Consider the following 22879-nt stretch of genomic DNA (forward strand, 5'->3'; position numbering starts at 1 on the left):
CGACCAAAGTAAATAACATTTCGGCCCTCGTTTCCACGTTGCAGGTGCCCCAAAGCGGTGGTTTTCAGAAAACACCTGCTCACGCCAAGCCGGGCCCGCAGAGCAGCCCTGCGGCAGCGATGCCCTGTGAACGCAGCCCCACAGCTCGGCTTCGGCGGCGTGAGCCCGGCAATGGGTGGGCCGGCTCCTCGCGGCCGCTTTTGTGGCGGGCTGAAGCTGCGAAGCGAAGAAGGGTCCTCGTGAAGCCGGTGCCTTGGCCCTGCTAAAACTTTGCCGAGCCGCTGGTGACTCTCCAGGCTCGCCCTGGAGCCGGCGAGGACCGGAACCCTGCTCACCCCCTCCTCGTAGGGGGGCTTCCCTCCGCCGGGCCTGAGCTGCACCTCCCGCACCCTCACCTCTGAACTACCGCCCAGGGAGCGGAGCACAAGCCCTGCCTCAAGCCCCGGGCACCGCGGCCAGGCTGCCGCCGCCGTCGCCGGGAGAAGCGGGGCCGCGCTTCCCCGCTCCGCGCCGCGCCAACACTAGGGGGAAGCAAAAATCAAGCTTCTGCCCTGGAAAGCGGCTTCCCGGCGAGGCGGGAGCCCCGTCCGGCCCCGGGGGGGACGGGACCCGGCGCCCTTCACAAGCCACGGGGCGGGGGGCGGGGGGGGAACCTTCCGGAGCGGCAGCGCCAGGGAGCCGAGGGGCTCGGGGAGGGATCCCGTTTCCAGGCACGCCGGGCCGCCGGCCCCCTCCGCCCGGCCGCAAGCCCCTCGCCGCCTCCGGGCCGTCGGTCCTCCCGCGGCAGCCGCCCGCTCCCTGCCTCCCTCCCCTCCGCCGGCTGGGGAAACTGAGGCACGGAGCGGGGCCGCCACGCGGCCGCAGGGGGGCGGCTCTCCTCCCTTCGCCGGGGTCGCCGGTGGGAGCGGGCTGACGGGGGGGCGGCCGTGCGGGGCGAGGCCCGGGCTTGGGCCTCGGCCGGGGCTGCCGAAGGGTCGCAGCAGGCCGTCTCTGCTGGCCGGAGGGGTGCTGCAAGGCTAAGTTGGTGCCTGCGTGGGAAGCGCTTTGTAGAAATCGGCTAGGACCAGATAAGTAGCCCTGTTGTTTTAATGACCGCTTCCTTCCCCGGGGGGATTTGTCTGGGAGGGCGGCTGAGGGCACGGTGCTGGGGACCCACGGCGGGAGGGCCGCTGGGGCGAGGGACATTCCGCGCCCCTCCACCGCACCCCGTCCCTGGCATGGGGCAAAGCATTGGCCTGCAGCTGGCCCCGGGGGCTGCAGGGGTGCCCGTCAGGACCTTTTTTCCCCAGTGACCCTCTGCGGGCGGGCATGGAGGGTGGCTTTTTTGCGTATCGGTGGAAGAACTCGCCTTAGGGGAAGGCGCCTGGCTGGCCAACAGGGCAGGTGAGCCCGGGGCATCCCTGTGACCCCCAGAGCTCTGGGGCCCGGGGGAGCCCGGAGCTGAGCGTACAGGCTGCCCAGAGCTGGAACAATCGCTGGAGAGGGGGAGGTTAGAGGAGGCTGGGTGGCTTAGAGGCGTTGTGGCAACAGCCCCCCTTGCCCTGGGGGAGAGGTAGATGCGCGTCTTTTGTGGGAAAGACCCTGCTGTATGTGTCCCGCTGCGGTGAAGCATGGAGGGTCCCTTCTCCCGAAGGGACAAGCCTGCTGGGGCTCAGAACCACACACGGGCACGTGTTGCTATAAATTCTCCTGTGTCTCGGGTGGAGCTTGGGCCAGGGAAGGAATTCCTTAGTAGGAGCTTTACCCTTGAGCTTGCTGTGCAGCTGGGCTTGCTGCTGGCTCCAGCAGGTTGCTCGCTCCCTGTTAGCAGGTCAGTGGCTCCGTGAGACACACTTCTCCCAGCGTGTTAGTGCTAGCCTTGCTTCCTGGGAGGCTCCTATGTGCTGTCAAAGGGCAGGTCAGTGCTGCCCAAATAATTAACATGATGACTTTCAGCCCTTCCTGATCACAGCTGTGTGAAGCACGTGACACCACACCAGCCTGCTGACGGGGTGGATGTTAGCAGGATACCAGCTTTCTGGGCTGAACGCTTGTGCAAAGGTGATGCACAAACGCTTCCTGCATGTATTCAGCCATGGGAAGGCTGACAGCCCTAAACGGTGGCTACTGGGCAGGAGCTGAATCCCAGGTGTGGGCTCACAGGAGCCAGCTCTGGGGAGCACCTGGCTGCCAGACCCACGTGTGCACCTGGGTGCGGGAGGCTGACACACAGCCTGGGCTGAACAATCAATGGAGGAACAAACAGGGCCGTAATGAATGGCACAGACAGCTCAAGGACTTGCCACGGCTCCCTGAGTGTGACCCAGGGCAGGTCATTCACCCTGTCAGCCTTTAGTTGTTGTCTCTTCTTGGGCTGCATCCCATCTTGCCAAATGCTGGCCTGTCCTGGAGGAAGGAGCTCTTGGCAGGGGGATGTTGGCGCTCTGGGTAGAGGCTGGCTCTTGGAGCTAGGGATGATGAGGAAACTCACTGGAGATGCTAAACAGCCAAGGGAGCTAAATAGGAACCGGCGAGCTAAATATGCTCCCCTGCACATGTGCCTCGAGTGGAGATCTGTGAGGCCCTGCGGGCGCTGTGCCAGCAAGTGCCCTGCCAGCCCACGTGCGCCCGTTTCATTTGCTTCTGGGCATAGGAGGGTAGAAATGGCACCCAAGTCCAACACCTTGCGTGCTGGATAGCAAAATGCTGTAGCAGGTTTTGCGGCTGTAAGATTCCCATCAACAGCCTGGTCTGTGCTGCCATCCTGCAGCAGCTGCTGGGGAGGGAAGAGGGCAGATGCCTGGCATGTGACTGGGGCTCCCCAGAGCCTGGGAACGCTCGTTGCCTTGGGTATGGGCCCGAATACCGATTTCCTCACTACATATCGGCTAACATCTGTATACGGATGTAGGTGGTGATTGAAATGCACCTCGATTCCTAGAGGGATGTGTGGGCACCAGGCGTGCATCAGCTGCTGCTTCATCGCCTCTCGGGACGCTGATGGCACGGCCAGGGGTACGAGTGAGGCAGCAGCAGGCGGTGTGGGGCCGGGGAGGAGCACGTGCATGCGTGGGAGGGCTGTGTGCTGGGGACACCCACGCACCGTGACAGAGCTGCTGAGGTGGCCTGGGAATGGGCTGAGTAGGGGGTGGTGATGGAGCTACAGAGCTTGGCAGCACCGAGGAAGGGGAAGCATGTCCTCGGGGCAGGGGGGGGGGAGGAGGAGGAGAAGGAGGAGGAAAGGCTGTGGTGTCAAACCTGTGCAGCACGGGCACTGCATTTGCTCCTGCCTCTGCTGTTGGCTTTTCAGCACTGAGGTCTGGGCAGGTGTGCGTGCACGTGGGTTAGGTGACAGCTGGCCTTATGGTGCCCATTGCTAAAACGTGGGTGTCTCTGGTGTGGGTGGCCTGGAGTAGGGAGGGGCAGGGGGATGCGGGGCAGGTGTGCTGGAGCCTTAGCCCTGCCAGCTTCTCCCCATCCTTCAGCTGTGTCCCTCTGTGAAGTGGGAACTGCTCGCCCACGCTGTGCACGTACCACCTCGGCAGTGTGGGTGAGCTCCCTGGCTCTTCCAAGGGACTCCCTCCCAAGCGTGAGGAATTGCAGTGAATGGGTGCAGGCTGAAGCTGGCCGAGGAGCTGTTGTGTTTTCTGCTTCTTTGACTGGGTGATGATGGTTGGGTTTTCAACTGAATCTAAACAGTGCTTTTTTCAAAATTGGTCTGTCATGCGTTGTCGTTTTGTTTGAAGTCGGAATGCTTCAGTCTTTCTTTCTGTTTATTTTCCAACAAATCGGGATTGGAAAGGCTGCTTTGGAAAGCCAAGAAAACCTGCTATAATCGCTTCCGGAAGAGGCATTCTGAACCGCTCTAGTGGTCCAGACAAATTGGCTTTGGTGCGACTAAGTCGCCGGGAGTGAGATCCTAGGCTTGAATTAAGCCTTCGATAAGTACACCCCAAAGCGAAACATTAAGTGGAGTTGGTTTGTTACTTGCTGGCTGGAGGGATGAGGGGGTAGCGAAGTCTGCCAGGCCCCACCGGGCTCGTGTCCCCTGTCGCAGGAGCAGCCCGGGCCGGTGCAAAAGCCGCATTTCTCTCCTCCGGCGAGGAGGAGAGCTGCCGGCGGGGCAGCCCGGGAAAAGCCGGCCAGGTGCGGGGGCCGGAGGGAGCCCGGCCGAGAGCTCAGCCTCGGCGGCGGGGAGCGGCCCGACGGGGGCGGGGAGAGCGCGGGAGCCCGGCCCGCCCTCCCGACGCCACTCGCCGGGAGAGGGGGGGTGGAGGAGGAGGAGGAGGAGGAGGAGGAGGAGGAGCGGCTGCGAGCTCGGCGCTGGGCACCTCAGCCTGGCTGGCAGCGCGGCGGCCGGGAGCGCGGCACGCCGGGGGCACCGCACCGCCCGCTATTGCGCCGCAGCCCGGGGCCAGCGCTGCTCTTTATGGCATGTGGCTGGTAACTTTTTTCCTGCTGTACTCTTTGCGGAAAGGTACGTCGGCCCTGGGGCGGGCGGGCAGGGGCGGGCGGGGGTACTCCCGGGGCTGGGGGAGCGCTCGCCCCGGGCGGAGCGGGGTCCCGGTGCCGGCGGCCGCACGCAGCATCCCCCGGCGGGGCCGGCGCTCGGGCGCTCCGGGTCCCCGCTCTCCCGGAGCGCTTGGAGCAAAAAGCTTGAGCCCGTCAGGCGGGAGGAATCCAGCCGTGCTTTCCAAATCGCATCCTGCCCTCCCGGCAGGCTGGATCAAGGGGAACCCAGCGGCTTGCTAAAAACCGGGGGCGGGGGGGGGGGGGAACCATGGAACCAGCGTGTTGAGGAGACGCACCCTCAAAGCTTAGAGATTGAATTAAAGTTGGAGATTAAGGGAACGCTGTGCAAATCTATCGAGGGAACACTCCAAACCCAGTCTCTGCTATAGATGCAGTTAAAAAAGGCAGGCGAGGAGCCTCGCGTAACACGGGTAGTTAAATCTCAGCGCGTTTGTTACAACAATCAATCGATGTTACATAAAGGAATTGCCCGTTTCCGAATCTGTGGGAATTTTTAATTGCGTTCCGGTAATAAATTGCCTCTTTGCACATGACCCGACTCACAGATGCGGCGATGGAAGCGCCCACCTCTTGGAAAATTGTCTGCTTGGAGGACGTGAAATGACATTTGCCCTAATTACCTTTTTTGACGTTTGACAACGGCAAGGGGGAAATTTTAGGGAAGGAGGAAAGTGAAAGAAAGGGACGGAGCTGCCTCCTTACTTTGCTTGCCACCTAGTACGTTACCGCTTTCTCCAAATGTTGATCCAATGAAAAATATTTACCGAGGTTTAATAGGGCATCCTGTCCGGTTGTGTGGTGGTGATGATCAATTATTCCATCAATTATTAATTATGGAATAGCTGCTTTATTCGAGCTGGAGGAAAGCTGCGTTTGGGGGCTTTACCCAAAATCGCTATTGTGTTTAGGGTCTGCTGAGCCGAACGTGCCAGCGTCTGCTTTGCTTACATTTGCATTTTTTACTGTGCTAACAGGAAAAAACAAAACCAAAACCAAATAACCATCGAGGATGCTGCGATTCCCCCCCCCCCCTACCCCAGCAGTCAAAATAATAAAGAGCTGCACTGGGCTTAGCGCTTTTGGTGTTTTCAGCCCCAGCTTCTTGGAAAATGGATCTCTTCCCACAGAGCTATCTCTTCAGAGAAGAGCAAATTAAAAGCCTCCATTAGCACAACTCCTCCTGGCCTCATTTTCTCTTTTTTGAGAACTAGAAGGTGTCTTCAGTATGGAACAGTCCTGGTGATGGAAGGTGTTAAAGTGAAACGGTTCCAGAGAGAGGACAGCAATACAAAGGAAGTTTCATTAGAATAATAGGATAAAACCAAATGAATTGCTTAATGCACGATAAACCTTTCAGATACTTCATATTTCTGGGCATCGAAGCACATCCTTTTAACGTGTTCCTGCTGTAGAACAAGAGCTCAAGTAGAAACTGAAAGCAAATAAGCATTTGATCCGGGGGACCGCTGAAGTTCAGAAATCCCTCGATGGGCTGTAGCAGCTTATTTCTTCCCCGCTTCGAAAAAACACAAAAATGGGTGGTGGGCAGGCAAGCAAATGGGGAGTTGAGCAGAAAGACAGTCTGGCAGTGTGAGTGAGAGCAGGCGGGCAGAGGAGGAGGGGAGGTGAGTGGCGAGTGGTGTGATGAAGAGCAGACTGGGCAAAATTGAGCGGCTTGGAGCCGGGAAAGCGTCTCCCTGTGTGCTCTTACTGGATCTCTCTGCCGCCTGATTTATATTGGCATTATATTTACATTATGTTCCTGTATTGGGTGCAGTGAACTATGCAGCTTGCGTTCTTTAATCTATCCCCATCTCGGCCCCCCAGTGTGGCACAGCGCTCGTTTGTCTCTGAAATGAAACATGGAAACCTCATTAACTGCACGGAGGAGAAGCCTGCAGTGCTGAACTCCTTGCCGTGCCATGCCCGGTGTTTGTTTATCCTGCGGAGAGCCAAAATTTCCCAGCACAAGGAGCCACGATGGCAACTTGCCCAGAGCCCTTACCTGCACCTGCCGTGGGTTTAGGGCTGCTCTTGCCTTTGGACCAGAAAATCGATATAGGCAAGCCTCACGTTTCATGATGCATTTGCTCTCCAGAGGAATACGCTGTGCCTCGCGCGAGTGCCTCGCGCCAGGGATGCGCTATCGAGCAGCCCTGCCCGGAGATGGGGGCTGTGTGGGAGCCGTAGGCTTAGCTTTGGGCAGCCGTGGCACAGGGTGCCTTTCCACTACACCGCTCCAGTCTCTGCCCATATGGTCCCAAGGTGGAGGGATGGGGAGCGCTTTGTTCTTCGAAGCAGCTGATGAGCCGGGTGCGAGAATCAAACTGGAAGCCTTTCTCTGGGGCAGGAATTCTCCTGCCGTGGCAGCACGCAGGTTCTGAGCTGTGCCTTGGGTAGCATGAAGGCATCTCGCACCCAAATAAGCAGGCTGGTAGCAAGTGCATCTTCCTAGGAGGGCACGAAGGAGGAAGGTGTTCGGTTGTTGCAGTTGTTACAACGCGTGCTTTACCGGGAGGCTTCTGCGGCGGCAGGTTTGGGTGCAGAGTGTTTCTTGTCTTTGAAATCTCGATTGTAGCCAGCTACGTATTTTTACATAACCATGACTTTGTGAGGTACCCTTTCCCTGCTTGTAGATCCGTAAGAAATAAGCCCCACCACATGCAATCTGCATATTGCCGCCATCATCTGCCAGCAGAGCTGTACCAAATATTTAGGAAATCCATTTCCCGACTCTTGCTAATGCTTGCTGCCGGCCCCAGCTGCTGCCTCTTGGAAAGGGCTGTGTCGGCGGCTCCTCTCCCTGAGAGAAGGGAGTAAGCACAACTGAGAGGGGGAAAGGAGAAGGTGAGTGAGGTTTCAGAGCTTGCTCTATTGATCCCTTCCCCTCGTTTCTCATACCTGTCGGCCGCATGGTGGAAATCCTCATCTCCGCCTTGTCAAGCGAGCGTGCGGGCTGCGGTGTGCTGGACGGCGGGGACCGGCGGCTCTGGAGGAAGCCCGGCAGCAGGCGTGTGTAGCCTCTGGCGCGTCCCCTCGCTCGCCCCTCGAGGCTGCTGGGCTTGGCCCCGGCCTCCCCAGGGGGGACCTTGCTGTCACCCTGGCTTGGCAATGTCACCACGTGTCCCTTAGGACTCAGCTGCAGCTCCTCAGGCTTTGTATTCAGCGGGGCTGAGATGTGGAGGTGGGCTGTGGAAAGGGAGGGAGAGGCCATCGCCTGTGGTCCCCGCGCTCGTTCCTCACCCCCCAGAGCAGAGGGCCCCTGGGGGGAGCTCGGGCAGGTTGGGGGGCTCGGGAGGTGGTGCGGAGCTGGGGGATGTCCAGCTCTGGGTCAATCCCTGGTGCAGATGGGGTGGTGAGACTGATGCCTCCAGCAAGCTGATGGGGGAGGTTCAGGGGCCAGGCAAAGCAGGGGGGAGATGTGTTTGTTGTTTTTTTTTTTTTTCCAGGCAAGGGTTACAGCCTCAGCTTGGGTGCTGTTGTAATAGCTGGAGGTGGTTCAGGCCTTAATTTCCGTGCAGATGCATTAAGGAGCAGGCGGCTTGCGCTCCCAGCGTGTTTGAGCGGTGCCCTTACCTGGAGAGCACCAGAGGCAGCGTTCCCCTTTGCTCCCGCTTCAGTTCGCGGTGACGGCAGCCGCCAGTCGGGACCGACCGCGGTGCTCGGGCCAGAGGGCCTGTGCCACAAGGGTGGGACTCCTGTGGCAGCTGAAATGCAAGGCCAGGGCACGGAAGGTGCTGCGACAGGTACTTGCCGTAGTGCTGGGCACCAGCTGAATGCCCCAGGCTGTTGCTCGGCATTGTGGCAGTTTCCACCCCCCCCCCCCCATCCCCAAGGGGTGCAGCGTGGGGGAGGCCACTCAGCTGGAGTTGTGGCTTTAACCCTTTGGGCTGGAAAGCCACTGCAGGGGGGTGGCATCCCGTGGGGCCGTGCTGCGCTCCTGGCGGGGTGCGTGCACCTCTTGTGCTCCGCTTGAGAGGGTACCAGCCTCCTCTTTCTCACCTCGTCTCGCTGCCTCTCTCCCCATCCCTTCCGTGATGCTCAGAGATGCCACTTCTTGCTCTGTCAGCTCCAAGGTCACTCCATTCATTAGGAGAAAGGCTATTAAAAGTGTCCTGAAGATGAGGGCTTGAAGGAAGCTCATGCCAGGGCGGGCCAAAGACTGCTCCAGCATTACAAATGTGCGGGTGGTATGTGATAGAATTACTGTCATAGTTTAAAGCGGTAGAGAGGAAAGATTAGGACTTGCCACCTACCTGTAATTCCCACCCGGCAGTGCGTGCCAAGCTTGGGTTCACTTTCTCCTTGAACAGGGCAGGTGTCAAGCACCCTTAATGAGGATAATAAATGAGTGGCGAGGTGGTGATTAGCCTGCTGTTCTTCACGGCATCCCTGCCGCCGTTACAGCTGGTGGCTGGAGAAGCCCCAGTGGCTCCTACAGTCCCTTGGCTGGTCTGCAGGTGGGCTCTCTGCTCTGGTGCTGCCTCGGCAGCATCTCATCTGGCCTTGGAGGGAGGGCTGGGCTGGGCACCTGGGTGGTCAGACCGCCAGGCCCAAGAGGGAGGCCCTGGGAAAGGTGCTGCCAGTGGGATAAGGTGAACTCGAGCCTAGCGCCTGCCCTTTCTGAGGTTCTGCGAAACCTCCTTTGGAATGCCAGCAACACACTTAATGACAGCAAACGGTCAAGCTTCCAGTGGCCGCTCTTTTGTAAAGAAGTACCCGGGCAGTCACAGGCCTCTGCCACCCCTTGAGAGGAACAGTGTCAGCCCAGACTGGATTGCCCATGCCCAGAGGATTGCATGTACACCCTTGAAACACAACTTGTTTAACCTTTTCCCATCTCTGTCAGGTTTCCACCCAGTTACTGATGTCCAAAAGACCTTGCTCAGCCTTGAGAGGCTTGCTGGGTTTGGGTGGGCATGGGACTGGCTGGGGGTGCTGAGCAAGTAGTGTGCCAACACAGATGATGTACGTGCACCACAGACAGAACAAGCTCCTTAACGCAGCGGAAATGGCTCTCTAAATTGCGCTAGCATGAAGTTGGTTGTTGTCTCAGACCAGTCCTAGATCCACTTCCTAGCAAAGGAAGGGCTCTTCCCGTGAGGTTTGGAGGAGAGGAGGGGTTGCCTTGCTGGGCACTCGCCTGGGAGGTGACGGTGTTTCTGTGCTTACGCAGGCTGAGGTCAGCCTGTGCCGCTCCTCGTGCAGGACTCGCACCTACATCTTGGCTGCCTCTTCCAGAGATCCGTGGCTTGGTGACAGATCCTGGGGTTAGTTTACGGCTGCTCTGCCTTAGCCGCTCGTTAGAGCAAATGAGTGCTTTCTGCACGGCGCAGCGCTTTGCAGTGCCGAGGTTGGCCGTGCCGCTGAAGGTATTGGAGTTTGGAAAGTCCAGCGATTTAGGCTGGTAAATATTCCAAAGGGATGATAGCAAAATGACTTGCTTCTCCCAGCTCTGATAGAGATATTAATATTTCAATACCTCTAGGTTGTAATTTACTACAATTTAAGAAGATTGCACTCTGATAACTTAAAATACATGCCTTTCAGAGCAAGCTAGACGGTGCCTGGCTACGCACTGGGCTTCATGTAGCTTCCAGCTACCAGCAGACTGATCTCCAGCGTCAGTGCTGCGCGCCTGCGTTGCTGCATTTTCCCCAGCAGAAGCTGTTCTGTTTTGGCTCCCCTAGCCTTCTCTTTTCAGGTTCATGTGAATTAATGCCCTCAATATTTAGGTTAGGGTCAGCACATCTGACCAGATGTGAGCAGTGATTTCTGGTTTAAAAATATTGCAGTGCTATTTCTAAATTTTTAATCTCTCTCAGTGATTTGGAGACAGTTTTATGAAACGTGGAATTAGGATGGTGCTCAATGCTAAATGGTAAAGGAGATTATATGGATTTAACTCTATGCGTCTGTCACATAACTATTGCCAATCCCATAACTTCCATTTTCTATTAAAAATCCATTTCCCCCTTTGACCTGAAAAAGCTTTACGGGTAATCTGAATTTCTCTGTTTACGAGGTATTTTTCCACTCTCTGCCCCAGCCCCTCACCCGTCCATCTCTAAAGCTTCCTGGGCGCTGCCTGGGAAGAAGAGATTTCCCTGTCAGGCTGCGGATGCTCTCCGATCTCTCTTTCGGCAGGAGCCTTCTCAAACTGTGGTCAGGGATCTGGGGTGGAGATGTTGGATGGAGCCTGGGGCAGAGCTGGCTGGGTGATGGGGTGCTAAGCACAGCGGGGTGTTCCTGGACCAAAGCCGGTGGGTGGGCAAAGGGTGGCTTTTGCTGCGTGCCTGGCACGCTGTGTGCCCTGGCTCCGGCCGTCTTCTGCTTTGCTCAGGTGACAGGCATTACCACAAAGAGCATGCTGCTGCTCGTGCGTGCTTTGTTTTCCTTCCTCTGCCTGCAAATGTGCTTTTTCTCTGTCACGTATTTGGGAGAAGCACCGTGCTGTTCTGATGAAGGGAAATGCTGATTCATGACGACAAACCAGCCTGGAGATGTCACAAAATGACATCTGCAGGGCCGTGCGGTGGCCTTGTAGCTCTGCAAAGCCTGGCACTGCTGCATGGGAGGCTGGGCTGGAGCGCTTTACTCCTCTGGTCCATCGCTCTTTGGGTGCTTGTCAGTGAGGGAGGAAAAAATAAATGTCTTTCTCTACTTCTACCTGTGTGTGGACATGGGGAGCTGGTGTGTGTGGAGGTATGGAGATGCTTTCATGACCTATAAATCTGTTGTCTTGTGTGGTGGCAGTGCTGGACCTTGCTAGTCAGCTAATCCAGCACATGGATGGCTTTGCTGGGCAGCTCTGGCAGTGCAGTGCCCCTGATGTGGGGCCACAGGGCTCCAAGCAGGCAAAGGAGGGAACTGGGTCATTTAGGTGACGATTCGGTGCAGAGTATGTGGAGAGCAAGAACCAGGTGCTCTCGCCTCTGATTTCCTGGGTGCTGAAAGAGGCATGAGGTTGGACATCCAGCTGGGAGCAGGATGGAGAGGGGACTCTGCTCTGGGAAGAGCTGAGGTGTTTCGGGGTTTCCTGTCTTGACCTGGTCGAGGACGGCATGGAGTGGGCTGGTGGTACAACACTGAGGCAGGAGAGGCCTGTGCTCGCTGCCACCGGGCACTGGAGGAAGCTTCGTGGGGAGATGCAAGCGGCTGTGGCCAGGGACACTCAAGCAGCCTTTCCTCAGGCGAGCACCCGCGCTGCGCTCGCCCTCAGAGCTGAGGCAAGGCTGTCTGTCCTGATGAGGCTTTCCTTCTCCCCTGCTCCTGTGCCCTCCTCCCCAAGTTAAGAAATCGAGGTCACGGAGGGTCCCCCATGACTCGTTTTGAACTGGCGGTACGGTAGTGATCCGCTTATTGGCTCTGCGGCACCACGAGCGGTGTTCTCAGCCAGAGCTATTAATACACCCGCCGAGGGCCGCTTTCTATATCCCCGTCCTTCCGCCCACTTGGAAAGAGTGTGACTAAAAAAAGAAAACGGATCTAAGTGACTGGGGGCCTCCTCATCCTTATTTATAGGCAATCTTGCTTGCTTTGGTTGAGAAGGGGGAGCTCGTGGTCCTGGAGAGTGGGAAGGAGAGACTGGAGGAGATGGGGGAAGAGATCCCTTCCCTCGTTTTGAAGAAGGGAAGAGCTTCTCTGCAGGACTTGTGGTGCCCTGGAAAGCTGCTCCTGGGCATCCGGGTGGCTGCAAGATCTGCTTTGGACTGTGCCCTTGAACCCTGCATGTCTCCGTCTTCGCTTGGGTGGTGCAGGGATGCCTCGTGCCAGGCTGCGTGGGACTGGGCTTCCCCTCCTTCTGACTCTGGGAGTGGGGAGCAGCACTGCACCCCGTTTTCCTGCCCCTCTCCTGGGGGCTGCCGCAGTGTTTGGAGGCAGTGGTAGGGTGACAGGAAGGATCTCTGTCCTGCTTGGGAGAGGCTTGCGCTGGATGTGACGGCATTGCCAATGGGCAGCTGCAGCTGCGGGCTGGCTGGGGCCATGCTGGGGAGCTGATGAGGCACAGGGGTGCTGGCTGGCTCCTGGCTGCTCCGGGCTGGGGGACGTCGGGGTTTGGAGGAGAGACGGTGGTGGTTTGCAGTGCTTGCTTTGTTGTCAGTGTTGCACATGGGTGTCCTCAGGCCCGTGGGCACCGAGGCGTGGTCGGACCACGTGCTCAGAGCCACCTAGGTGCCTACGGCCACCCGGGGAAGCCTTGGGGGGGGATACCCTGGGTACCCTTCCTTGCTTGCACAGCCCCTACTTGTCCTGCTTAGGTGCCTGTGATCCCTGATCCATGCTGCCAGCAAGAGCACTGGCCTGTGAAGGTGGCCTTTATGCTTCCAGCCCAGGCACTGACAGTCCTCCGCTCCCCTGCTCTGCCACGCGTGGGGGCCAGGGGCTGGGCTCGGGGCAGCTGTGCTGGGGGATGCTCACTGTGCTAGTGGGGACTGGTGATTTCTGCAGTAACCCCCTGCTATTGTGGCCTCTGCTTCCTCCACAGCACACACTGAAGATGTTGGAACCAGCCTCTACTTTGTGAACGACTCTATCCAGCAGGTCACCTTCTCCAGCACAGTGGGGGTGGTGATCCCCTGCCCGGCAGCAGGGTCACCCAGCGCCGTCCTTCGGTGGTACCTGGCTACAGGTGATGACATCTACGATGTGCCCCACATCCGGCATGTCCATGCCAATGGGACTTTGCAGCTCTATCCCTTCTCGCCATCAGCCTTCAATAGCTTTATCCACGACAACGACTACTTCTGCACCGCGGAGAACTCGGCTGGCAAAATCAGGAGCCCAAATATCCGTGTTAAAGCAGGTAGGAGCTCTCTGTGGGTGCTGGGGTTTGGACAAGGTGCTGATCTTCTCCGTGGCCTGCCAGTTGGCCTGGTGAGCACGCCCTGCTCACCTCTGTCTCCCTGGTGTGGGCCAGTAACACTGCTGACCGGCAGCATGCCAACGTTGGGACAGCAGCACCGCTGTCCTACCCGTGAAGCCAGGCTGTTTTGGATGGGGATGGGAGCAGGCAGTCCCACTGCCAACTGGGATCATCACCATCCTGCGTGGAGCAGTGGGACCAAGTGCCTGCTGCCTCGTGAGGGCTGCCGTGCTATGCCGCTCTGCCTGCACCTTGGGCTGCACTGGCAGCCCTGCCGCAAGGCGAGCGCTGCAGCTGCCCGCCCCGGGAGCAGAGCACGGAACCAGGGCTGCTGCATTGGACTCTTGCGAGGGGATTGATCAATGCTGCATGGACGGAGGGCAGGGAGAAGGGCAGGGTGCTGGGTAAGCAGGCCTGCTAATACACGTTTGCAAAACGGCATCCTGCCCCAGCTACGAGCTGGCTCAAACTCGGGCTGATTATTGGCTGGGGGAGGATCGGGGTGACCAGCAGGGAAGGGATGTGCAGCTTGGGGGTCTCCAGCGAGTGCCTGGATGCCATGGTGCAGTTGTGGCCTTGCGGCAGGAGAGGTCCTCTGCCTTTGAACCGATATTGTCACACCCAAGCACGCGTGAGGGCTTTTCACAGCTGCAGGAGGAGCTGGACCATGTGTGTCCGTAGCAGGGAGACCCCCACTGTGTCCCTCAACCCTCCTCGAGCCTGTCTGTTCCCACTGTAGCATCCAGCCCCAGCATGCCAAAGCTTATTAAGCAAAGAAAAAAGGAGGAATATGGCAAAGAGCTGATTCCAAAAGCCATTATAGTAAATTATTGACCAGGCTGAGGAGGGCTAATAGCCCAGGAATGGCTTCATTATGTAACCTATTAAAAGCGGGGCTAGCAGAGGGAACATGACAGAAGTGACTACAGGGTTTTTTATTTTAATACCTTGTACTGCAGAGTAAATTGGTATTAACCCCCTTCCGCAGAGTGAATTATTTACCAGCACTATCAGGTTACCTATAAACCACAGCTCGGTGGAGGAGGGACGGCGACAGATGGAGTGTAGTAAAGGCAGACGTGCAGCGTGGAGCTGTTGCCCTCCTCGTGCTGGGCACCACAGGCTGGGCTTCCCATGGGGCAGCCGGGCAGCGGCGAGGGCCGTGGCCAGCTGGTGCCTGCCAGCACCCCAGGGCACATCAGGGCAAGCGGCCCCTTGGCGTGGGGTGACGTGGCCGTGTCCTGTGTGGCACCGCGTTCCGCGCTGCAGCACCGCGGCTGGCTCTGTGCTCTGCAGCAGGCAATTACCGTCGCGGGGATGGCTTGTGCTTCCAAGTGGACGATCATGGCCCCTCTGGTGCTGGTGACCCTGGGCTCAATGTGGCTTGCAACTGCAGAGTTCTGCAGGGGTTGCAAAGGCGATGGTGCTGGGGGCTGTGGGTGCCCTGGGGTTGAGCAGCAAGGATGGCAACACTGGCTCTCCAGAGAGTTGGTGCTCCGGATGCGCTGCAGGGGAGAAAGCTTGTCTTGGTCCTTGCCTTCCTGCCAGGCGGGTGACCTTTGCTTCGCTCTTCTCCCACATGCTGAAGACTTCCTTGGGATCATGGCAAGCCAGCAGCAGAGCTGAGTCCTGGCTTTCATGGCACATTATCTTTGTGGGAATTATTCCCAGAGGCAGCCAAAAGCCAGAAGCCCCAGTGGCAGCTGGTGCAGGGCAGAGCTGCTGGGGCAGCCGCTGGTGCCCCTGTGTGAGGGCTGCTCCAGGCTGGGGCGGCTGTGGCGGGGGTGAGCATGTGGGAGACTGGGCTGGATGCTCCTCGTGGTCCCCATTAGAGCCCGTGAACAAAGCTCCTGCTCCACGTGATTACGGGGGCTTTTGCTAGCTAGTCTGCTTTGGGTCTGGAGCCCCTTTCCACGGTAGGCTTCTCCCTGTGCCCTCATGGCACAGAACTTCGTCCTCCCTGCCGGGGCACCGGGTAAATAACCGGAGCAAGCCGGAGGCCGCTCCGAACCCTCTTCCCTGCTTTCCCCTGGCACGGGCAGGTGGCTGAGCTGCAGGCGGGTGCAGGAGAGGTGAAGGTGGGCCAGCCCTCTGCAGCTTGGAACTGAATGTCTCATGGCTGCTGCTGGTTTCCTCTGCCAGGCAGCTGGTGCGCAAAGCTGGCCAGCAAGCGTCACTGTGCACCCCGGGCTGGAGCCTGGGATGTGCCCCTGCTTCTGTACCGACCTCTTGCAGCAGAGCAGGGTACCCTGAAAGCCTGGGAAAATCGAGGTGGAAATACTGTCAGCTGCTCGCTTGTTAGTGCGAAGCATGCCATGCGTTGCCAGCGGGTGCTTTCCACTCAGGGAAAATGCCTTCCTTTTGGGGCTGCTGAGGAGCTCTATCTTAGGACATTTCTTGGGCTGCTTTTGCTCTGGCCAAGAGGCGGTGTTAAATGGCGAAGTGAATGCATGTCTCTTGTGATAGTGATGCCCAGGTGCCCATGTCCTGCAGGGCACAATTATTGTCCCCCTGAGGAGGCACCTGCACTCACTGTGTTTTATACTTAAACTTCAGGAGTTTATGGTGTCTGCATGTGTTACTGGGCGTGGTGACATCTTTTTGTCTTTCTGAAGAGGCTGGGGTGGATTCACCTTACCTAGCGAGTGCCGCTGGAGGATTGTGGCACTGGGGAGTTCTTTCTCACAGGTCCAGGGAGCAGTGTGGAGCTGTCAAAGAGGATCCTCTCCCTGAGGAATAGGGCACGTGGTGGGGACAACTCATAGCTCCCACTGTGGCATGGCTTGGAAAATTGTCATCTGCTCTACTAAATTGCTTGCCTCAGTGGCAAGCTCAGGTGATGCTGGGGACCGTTGCAGGGTCCCAGCCGCAGGAACTGGGCCAGACGTCCCCTCTGCATGCCGAGCATGGGGCTGAGGTCTCCAAAGGAGAGCCGCTTTCTTCCCCAGGAAGGTGGGCCAAGTATTTTCGGTGGAAGTAGTTTGTGGCTGGGTAGGTTGGTTTGTTTGGGAAACGTGGGATTAAAGCAAAAGGAAGTGTGTTTTCCTCCAGCACTGTCATGCTACCAACCATCTGCTTTTCTCTACAGTTTTCAGGGAACCGTACACCGTTCGGGTGGAGGACCAAAGGTCGATGCGTGGAAACGTGGCTGTTTTCAAGTGCCTCATCCCCTCTTCAGTGCAGGAATATGTTAGTGTTGTGTCCTGGGAGAAAGACACCGTTTCTATCATCCCAGGTAAGAGAGGAGCCACTGTTCTCTTGGAAAATCTGACCTGCTTTGCCATGTGTGAAACTCGCTGTCGTGGAGGGTCTTTTTTTGGCTTATCGTCCGTGCCCATGCTGCCCAAGCAAAGGCTTTTATTGATGACCGTCTTGCGGCTTCATACTCAAAAATGCTGGTGGCGTGAACAGACGTGTTGTGTTAAGGCTTTCCTTGGTGCTGTGGTTGGTACTTTGTGTATCTCTGGGCTCGGGGACGGTTGGTGTAAGCGTGACAGCAGGCGTGCCCCATCCTGGCTTCTCCCACACGCCTGCGAGCCAGCTCGCTTTGGGTACCTGGCAGATGGGGCTTGGGCAACAGGAATAGAGCCTGCCTGTGCTGTCCGTGTCCCGACTCCTGCAGTGAGAGCTGGTTTTCATGTTGTCAGCATGATGCACAAGTAAATATTCTAGCTTCTTTTGCAAGTTTTCACAACTGTTTCGGCCATGGGGAAAGGAATTCAGTAAAAATGGCATCGTGCACCTCTTCCCCGTGCTGGCGCCTGGAAACTGCTTGCCCTCCCTGTCCCATGTGCCTACCTCATAGCCTGGGAAGTGTCCCGCTCAGTGCTGACATTGATCTGCGGGGAAGGGGCCTGTGGGAGAGACAGCAGCGGCCGTCTCTATGCAGGGACTTTGCAGCTCTGGCTGTTTCGTCCCTGGGTAGTTCCCTGTGACTTTTTGGTAGGTGCAGAGCACCCCAGGTTCCCATGGGAGCAGAGAGCCTCTGAACCCAGGGTCTTCCCCCAGCTGGTCCCCTGGGGAACAGGGAGGAGAGGTGGCTGGAGCACTGATGGGACACGGCCTCCCGGGCACCTCTGTGCAGCTCTGCAGCGGGGGAAAGTAACCGGACAAACTTCTTGCTGAGCCATGCTAGTACTGTGGGCTCTGGCTCCTGTGCTCCTGCCTGGCTTGTCGCAGGCTTTGAAGCAGCGCAGGGACTGTGGGCAGGTGCTGGGTGCAGCATGGGGCCAGTCCCCTGTCCCCGTGTACCGGGGTGACCTTTTGGCTCCCTCCTCAGAGCCGGTATTGATGGCAGCGCTGGCTGCCCGGCACAGCATGTGTAAGCTAGTAGTAAAGCGATCAATACTGCTTTCCCCAGGGGGATCCAGAGAGAATTAAAGGATTTTGCCCAAAGTGAATGCTCTGCGCTTGATATTTGCTCACAGGTCAGCAAGTCCCGATGTTCCTCCTGGGGCCGGTGTTGCCGTGCTGGCAGTGCCGTGGGGAGCAGATGCAGGAGGGCAGACGGCACGGGGAGTGGGCACAAGCCTGGCGCCTGCTGGGGCAGCTGCTGACCAAGCATGAGAAGCCACTTGCTCTAATCCCTCCTGCAGGGGGGATGTTTCTTTCTTAAGGAGCTTAAGGAGCAAGGCGCTTCACCTGGAGAGGGGTGACAGGTTCTCCTGAGGGCTGCAGTGGCTGTTGCCGCTAGACCATGGTGCCTCCCGAGTGCAGCTAATCGGCTGACTCTGCACAGCCCTTGCGCTTGGAGGCAGGCAAAGGGAAGCAGTGCTGCAGGGCTTGTGCCGGTGAGCGATGGCCCCCGGGGCTGCAAAGCATCGGCAGGGTCTGCGTGCAGCCCCCTGCACGGCAGGGGAACCGGGCTGACCTATTGACAGGGGAGCACCGGGGACCCTCCTGACCAAGGCTGTGCCCTTGCTGGTACAGAGCCTGTCACGGTTTGCAACGCTGGGACTGGGAGCCAACTACCTTCCCACAGTCAGGACCCGAGTCGGCAGAGCCTCTCCTCCCCAGCGCTGACCCCTTTGTGACGGTCTTGGGATGAAATATGATGTGAAACTCTTTGCCTTGGGAACGTGGTCTTCCCCAGATAGGCATTCAGAGTGACGAGCTTGCGTTGATCGGCAGCCAGCCCACGTCCACAGCAGCCTTTTGCCTGGAAAGGGAGATTCTTGTTTACAAATGGCCTCCTTGAGCATGAGCCTGTGTAAGGAGCTTCTGGCACTTCAGGGTGTTTTGGAATACTGTGGAAATGTCCATTTCGGTTCAGTGGGTGAGAAACCTCAGGGTGGTCCAGGAGGCCTGTTTAAAAGTGTGTTTGGGGAGGCCTACCCTGGAGGCCAGCTGATGTTTGGAAAAGGCATGGCACCCTTTGGTAGGGTGCAGACTGGCACCACAGCCTTGCCAGCCCTTCCCTGCTCGACTCCAGGAAACGGTTGCATCTACGTGCATGAGTGAGCGCAGGGTGGATTTCTGTACTGTGGATGGGATGGAGGATGGAGTGGCACTCATCTCCTGGGCTAGTGAGGTGCTTGGGTGGCGATGCTCTGCCCACCCCAGGCTTGTGCCATTTGACGAGTGGGGCACAGCAAGGTCCACCAGCACAAGAACCTGCGGCGTTCATTCCTCAGCAGCTGGCAGTGCCATGCTGGCTCTGGCAGCGCTTTCTGGAAAGGCGGGGGTTGCTCACACCCCTCGGGATTCTGCAGGACGGAGCAGAGCGGTGCCCATGCTCCTTGTTTGCAGAGTGTGACTGGTTTGCTTGGCAGCAAGTTTGTCGACCCAGAATCCGTGCACTTGCGTGATCTTAACCAGACTTGTTCTCAAGTTTGCTGTGGTGCTGGATTTTTTTAATACAATGATTTAATTAGAGTGGAACGATTTTAACATTCTAAAGCAATAATTACCCTAAAGACAGAACATACAAATTGTGTTACAGTGCAGAGTCAACACAAGCAAACATGTTTTGCCGTTGGATTACAAATATAGTATCTGCCTGAAGCTTATTTTTTTATTGCTCTTGTGTTGGAGCTAAAACTGGCTTTGCTGTTACCAAAACCATGGTCTTTTCTTGACCTCTGGCGAACGTCTGCTTCTGTCCTAATTCTGAGCAAGGAAGATGAGGAGAGGAGGAGGTCCCTGCCATTCAGAGTGAACGGCATGAAGGCTGAGAAAAGCTGAACTGTGGTGCTGAGGCCTAATAGTTCCCCTCAGTCACGGATACACTTTCTGAATGGTAAGATCAAGCAGTTGTGCAGACACAGCACTGCACAGCTCTCCTCCAGTCAGCCTACAAAAAGAAAAGGTGCTTGGAAGCGCCGCAGCTCTTTCAGAAGTACGTCCAAGCTGTATTTACAGCTGGCTGTGTAATATGGCGTTCGTTCCTGACTTTAGTGTGCCAAACTCGCTGCTATTCCCGAAACTTGCCTCTTGTGCTTCCTCTGGCAGACTGGACTTCTTCCCAGCAAGTCTTGGTGCAGCAGGGGATGAGCGGTCCTAATGTGCAGGAGCAGGAAAAATCTCCAGCCAGATCCCTCTGTGGCAGAAAATTCTTTTTAAGTGACTGTTTTCACAGTAAATGTCTGCTTTCCTTAGCATCCCTGGTTTTGCCCCCGCCAAACCAAAACCCTGTGTGTCTCAAACAGGGGGTGCGAACGTTTCCCCTGGGGTGGCTGTTCTCGTGAGCTCAGGCTCAGGCCTCCGGCTCTGAACATGGGCCGGGTGGCCCTTCTGCTGCTTTCATGGGTTCTTTTGGTGCTTAATTGGGATTACAGGGCTCCCAACCTCTGCTGCTGGGCCCGTGAGGCATGTCTTTTCAGACAAGCCTTGCCGCTCTTTTGATGGCAGTTTGCTGGTGGGTGAAGGACCTCTGTGGGGACAGGCTCACGTCGGCAGCGCTCGCCAGAGGCACCTTGCCAGCAGAAAGCCCCGCCAGAGAGCCCTCTGCTCTACCATGGAGGTGCCTCGGCGAAACCCTCCATCCCCATGGGGGTCTCGTGGTGCCCTGCTGCTGGCACATGGGCTGGCGTGGTGGCAGCAGCAGGATCCCGCGTGGCACAGGGAGCCTCGGCTGCGTGCTTGGGCTGCTGCTTACTCTTACCAGCCCAGGAGCGGTCCCCTTGCAGAGGGTGCCTCTGCCAGACTTTTTTCCATCCGAGTCCCCGGCAAGCGTGTTGTTTTGGGAGCACATACTGTGTCTGTGTTGGAAGGGATCTCAAAGCGATTGCAGGGGAGTGCTCTGTGTCTGTGTGGCCCTGCTGCGGTAGGGGGTTTGGGTGGCGAGTTGCATTCTTTGGTTAACTTGGCAACACTGTAACTTACCCTGAAATCACAGATAAATTCTTTATGGAAGGTTATCCTGCACATAAATCATCATTAGTGCAGCTCATTTTTGTTTAATGCCTACCTAACTGTGCTGTAGTCTAAAAATGTGTGTTTAGTGAAGTCAAGGGTTGCAGAGAAATTATAGGGTTTTCAAAAACCCATTTGCTTTGCTGGTGCTCACATCAAAATCAATCTTGCCTTTTGTTCTCAGCCTTGTTGCAAACATGCAGCACCACTCGCAGGACTGGGGCATTTCATGTAGGCTAGTGCTCACTGGGAGCAAAGCAGCAGTGCTTACGGAACCAGGGGCTGCGTATAAGATTGCACTTCACACCCAGGCTGTGGTTGCAAACTCTGTTGCTATCAATGAATTTGGAATGTATTTGGGGGGGAGCAATGGGAGGAGGGTGGGAGGACCGCAGCCAAGCAGAATGTTTTACAGACCCCGCTCCCTTTTCCATAGCTAAAGAGGGAGAAACTCCTGCTGCAAACTGGTTTAAGAACTCTATGTGGTACACAGCTTTTTTGTCGTTTTTAAAGCACTATCACCAGACTGGGTAACATGAAGAGTCTCACAGGCACGTGTGGGACTTTGATTTGTCATGGAGGAAGCATGTTGCCTATGCGACAGAAGCTGCTTTAGTTACTGTGGTCTGGCTGTTGTGGCACAGAAATGGAAATTCATGGCACTGACTTGTCCCCTCTTCAGGTGCCTTGCACGGCTGTAACTGGGTGTTGGCAGTCACAGGCCCTGCAGAACTGGGCACATGGCAGTCGTGCTAGCGCAGATCCCATGTGCGTGGGCACTCTTGGAGTGGGTGTCCAGCTGCAGTTTACAAAAGCAAGTGGTGATTTGGGGAGCTACTTCAGATGCTAGAAAGAGTGGATTTTTGAGCACTTGTCAGCCCCTCCCCTGTTGTTGCAACGTGTTCGTTTGAACGCTACTTGGCTTTTGTAACCCCGTGAGCACATGCACACCTGTACACTTACACCCAAGCCGTTTCTCAGCTGCCTCGGTGACGCAGATGTATCTGGCTTTGCCTTCCTTGGCACAAACGTGTCACCTGCCCAGGCTGTGCCTGTTGTGCTACCAGGAGCACCGTGCAGGTGGGAGGGACGGCCCGGAGGATGTTTTCCCGGTGGCATTGGGCTCCGGTCCTTCTGCTGTCGGTGCACAACCGCGCTGGCACATCCCATGAGCGCGGTGGGATTTGCCTTGGGAGGTTGTGTGCTTGGCTGGGACGTGGGTGCCACTTGGGCATGCGGGCCTAACATTGCCAGGGGTGGCTCTCTGTGGCATCCCTGGAGAACAAAAGCAGTGTCCTCACAGCTGTAACGGCATCGCATTAGCTGCAAGGGAAAGCTGATGGCGTTTGTCGTCCTACCGTGCCTAGCCTGTCAGTAGCCTGTGACTCGCGAGGGCAGCACAGAAGAGCAATGATTTGGAGGCAGTAAGTGTTACTGGACTGGCAAGCCCAGAGCTGAGCTGCCACTTGATGCTTCGGTGTCATACACTTGATAGATTGTGTTGGAAAAAATCTAAAGACAGCACTTCTCAAGGTACAGATATTTCTAAGGGTGCTGCTTTTCTCAGCAACCCTAATACATATCTTCTGCAGGCTGCAGATACTCGCGTGTACTTACTTAGTCACTGGATATCCACAAAGGCCTTTTTCTGGAAAGCAAAATGTAAAGCTTGCCAGAAGGATGAAACTGAAAGAAAATTAAGTTCTGTGAAGTTTTTAGGTAGGTCTTTGCGTATGTTCTTGATCGAACAGCAGCCTTTTAGGAGTTTCGAAAATACTGAAGCTAATCTGTTTGCGGTGATCCAGGTGTGAGCTTAATTTGACCTGAGTAGCCCTTTCTGCAGTGCTCAAGGCTGCGCATGGGATTCTTAAACTCGTCTCAGGCAACTGTTTAGTGATGTGGGAAATAAAACTGCAGCAGCTTTCTCGTGGTTAAATGTGGCCATTCACCCTGAAGATGTATGCTCTCCTCTGCTGTACCTTGCAACATCCGCCACCTGTTACATTTTTCTCTAAAATATTAGAATGGTAACCATACACAAATTCCACTGCAATCCATCTCGAGATGTGGTGTCTAGGGATGCAGCATCAGGCTACTGGCAATTAAACACCCAGCAAGGATTTATTGGTGCAGCATTCCCTCCCCACC

The 22879-nt window shown here is 56.8% G+C and overlaps 1 protein-coding gene across 2 annotated transcripts in view; it reads left to right on the forward strand.

Moving 5' to 3' along the window:
• The first annotated feature begins 4338 nt into the window (after positions 1 to 4338).
• DSCAML1 (DS cell adhesion molecule like 1) overlaps positions 4339 to 22879 on the forward strand; it is a 113546-nt gene continuing 95005 nt past the window's right edge. For both annotated transcript variants that reach the window (XM_075035137.1, XM_075035138.1), the window contains exons 1-3: positions 4339 to 4456; positions 13001 to 13318; positions 16467 to 16613. In XM_075035137.1, coding sequence (XP_074891238.1) covers positions 4414 to 4456; positions 13001 to 13318; positions 16467 to 16613 — 508 coding nt within the window. In that variant the 5' untranslated portion in view covers positions 4339 to 4413. The remainder of the gene's footprint in view (positions 4457 to 13000; positions 13319 to 16466; positions 16614 to 22879) is intronic.

This window comes from Buteo buteo, chromosome 9 (genome assembly GCF_964188355.1).
Source record: "Buteo buteo chromosome 9, bButBut1.hap1.1, whole genome shotgun sequence".
Taxonomy (NCBI): domain Eukaryota; kingdom Metazoa; phylum Chordata; class Aves; order Accipitriformes; family Accipitridae; genus Buteo; species Buteo buteo.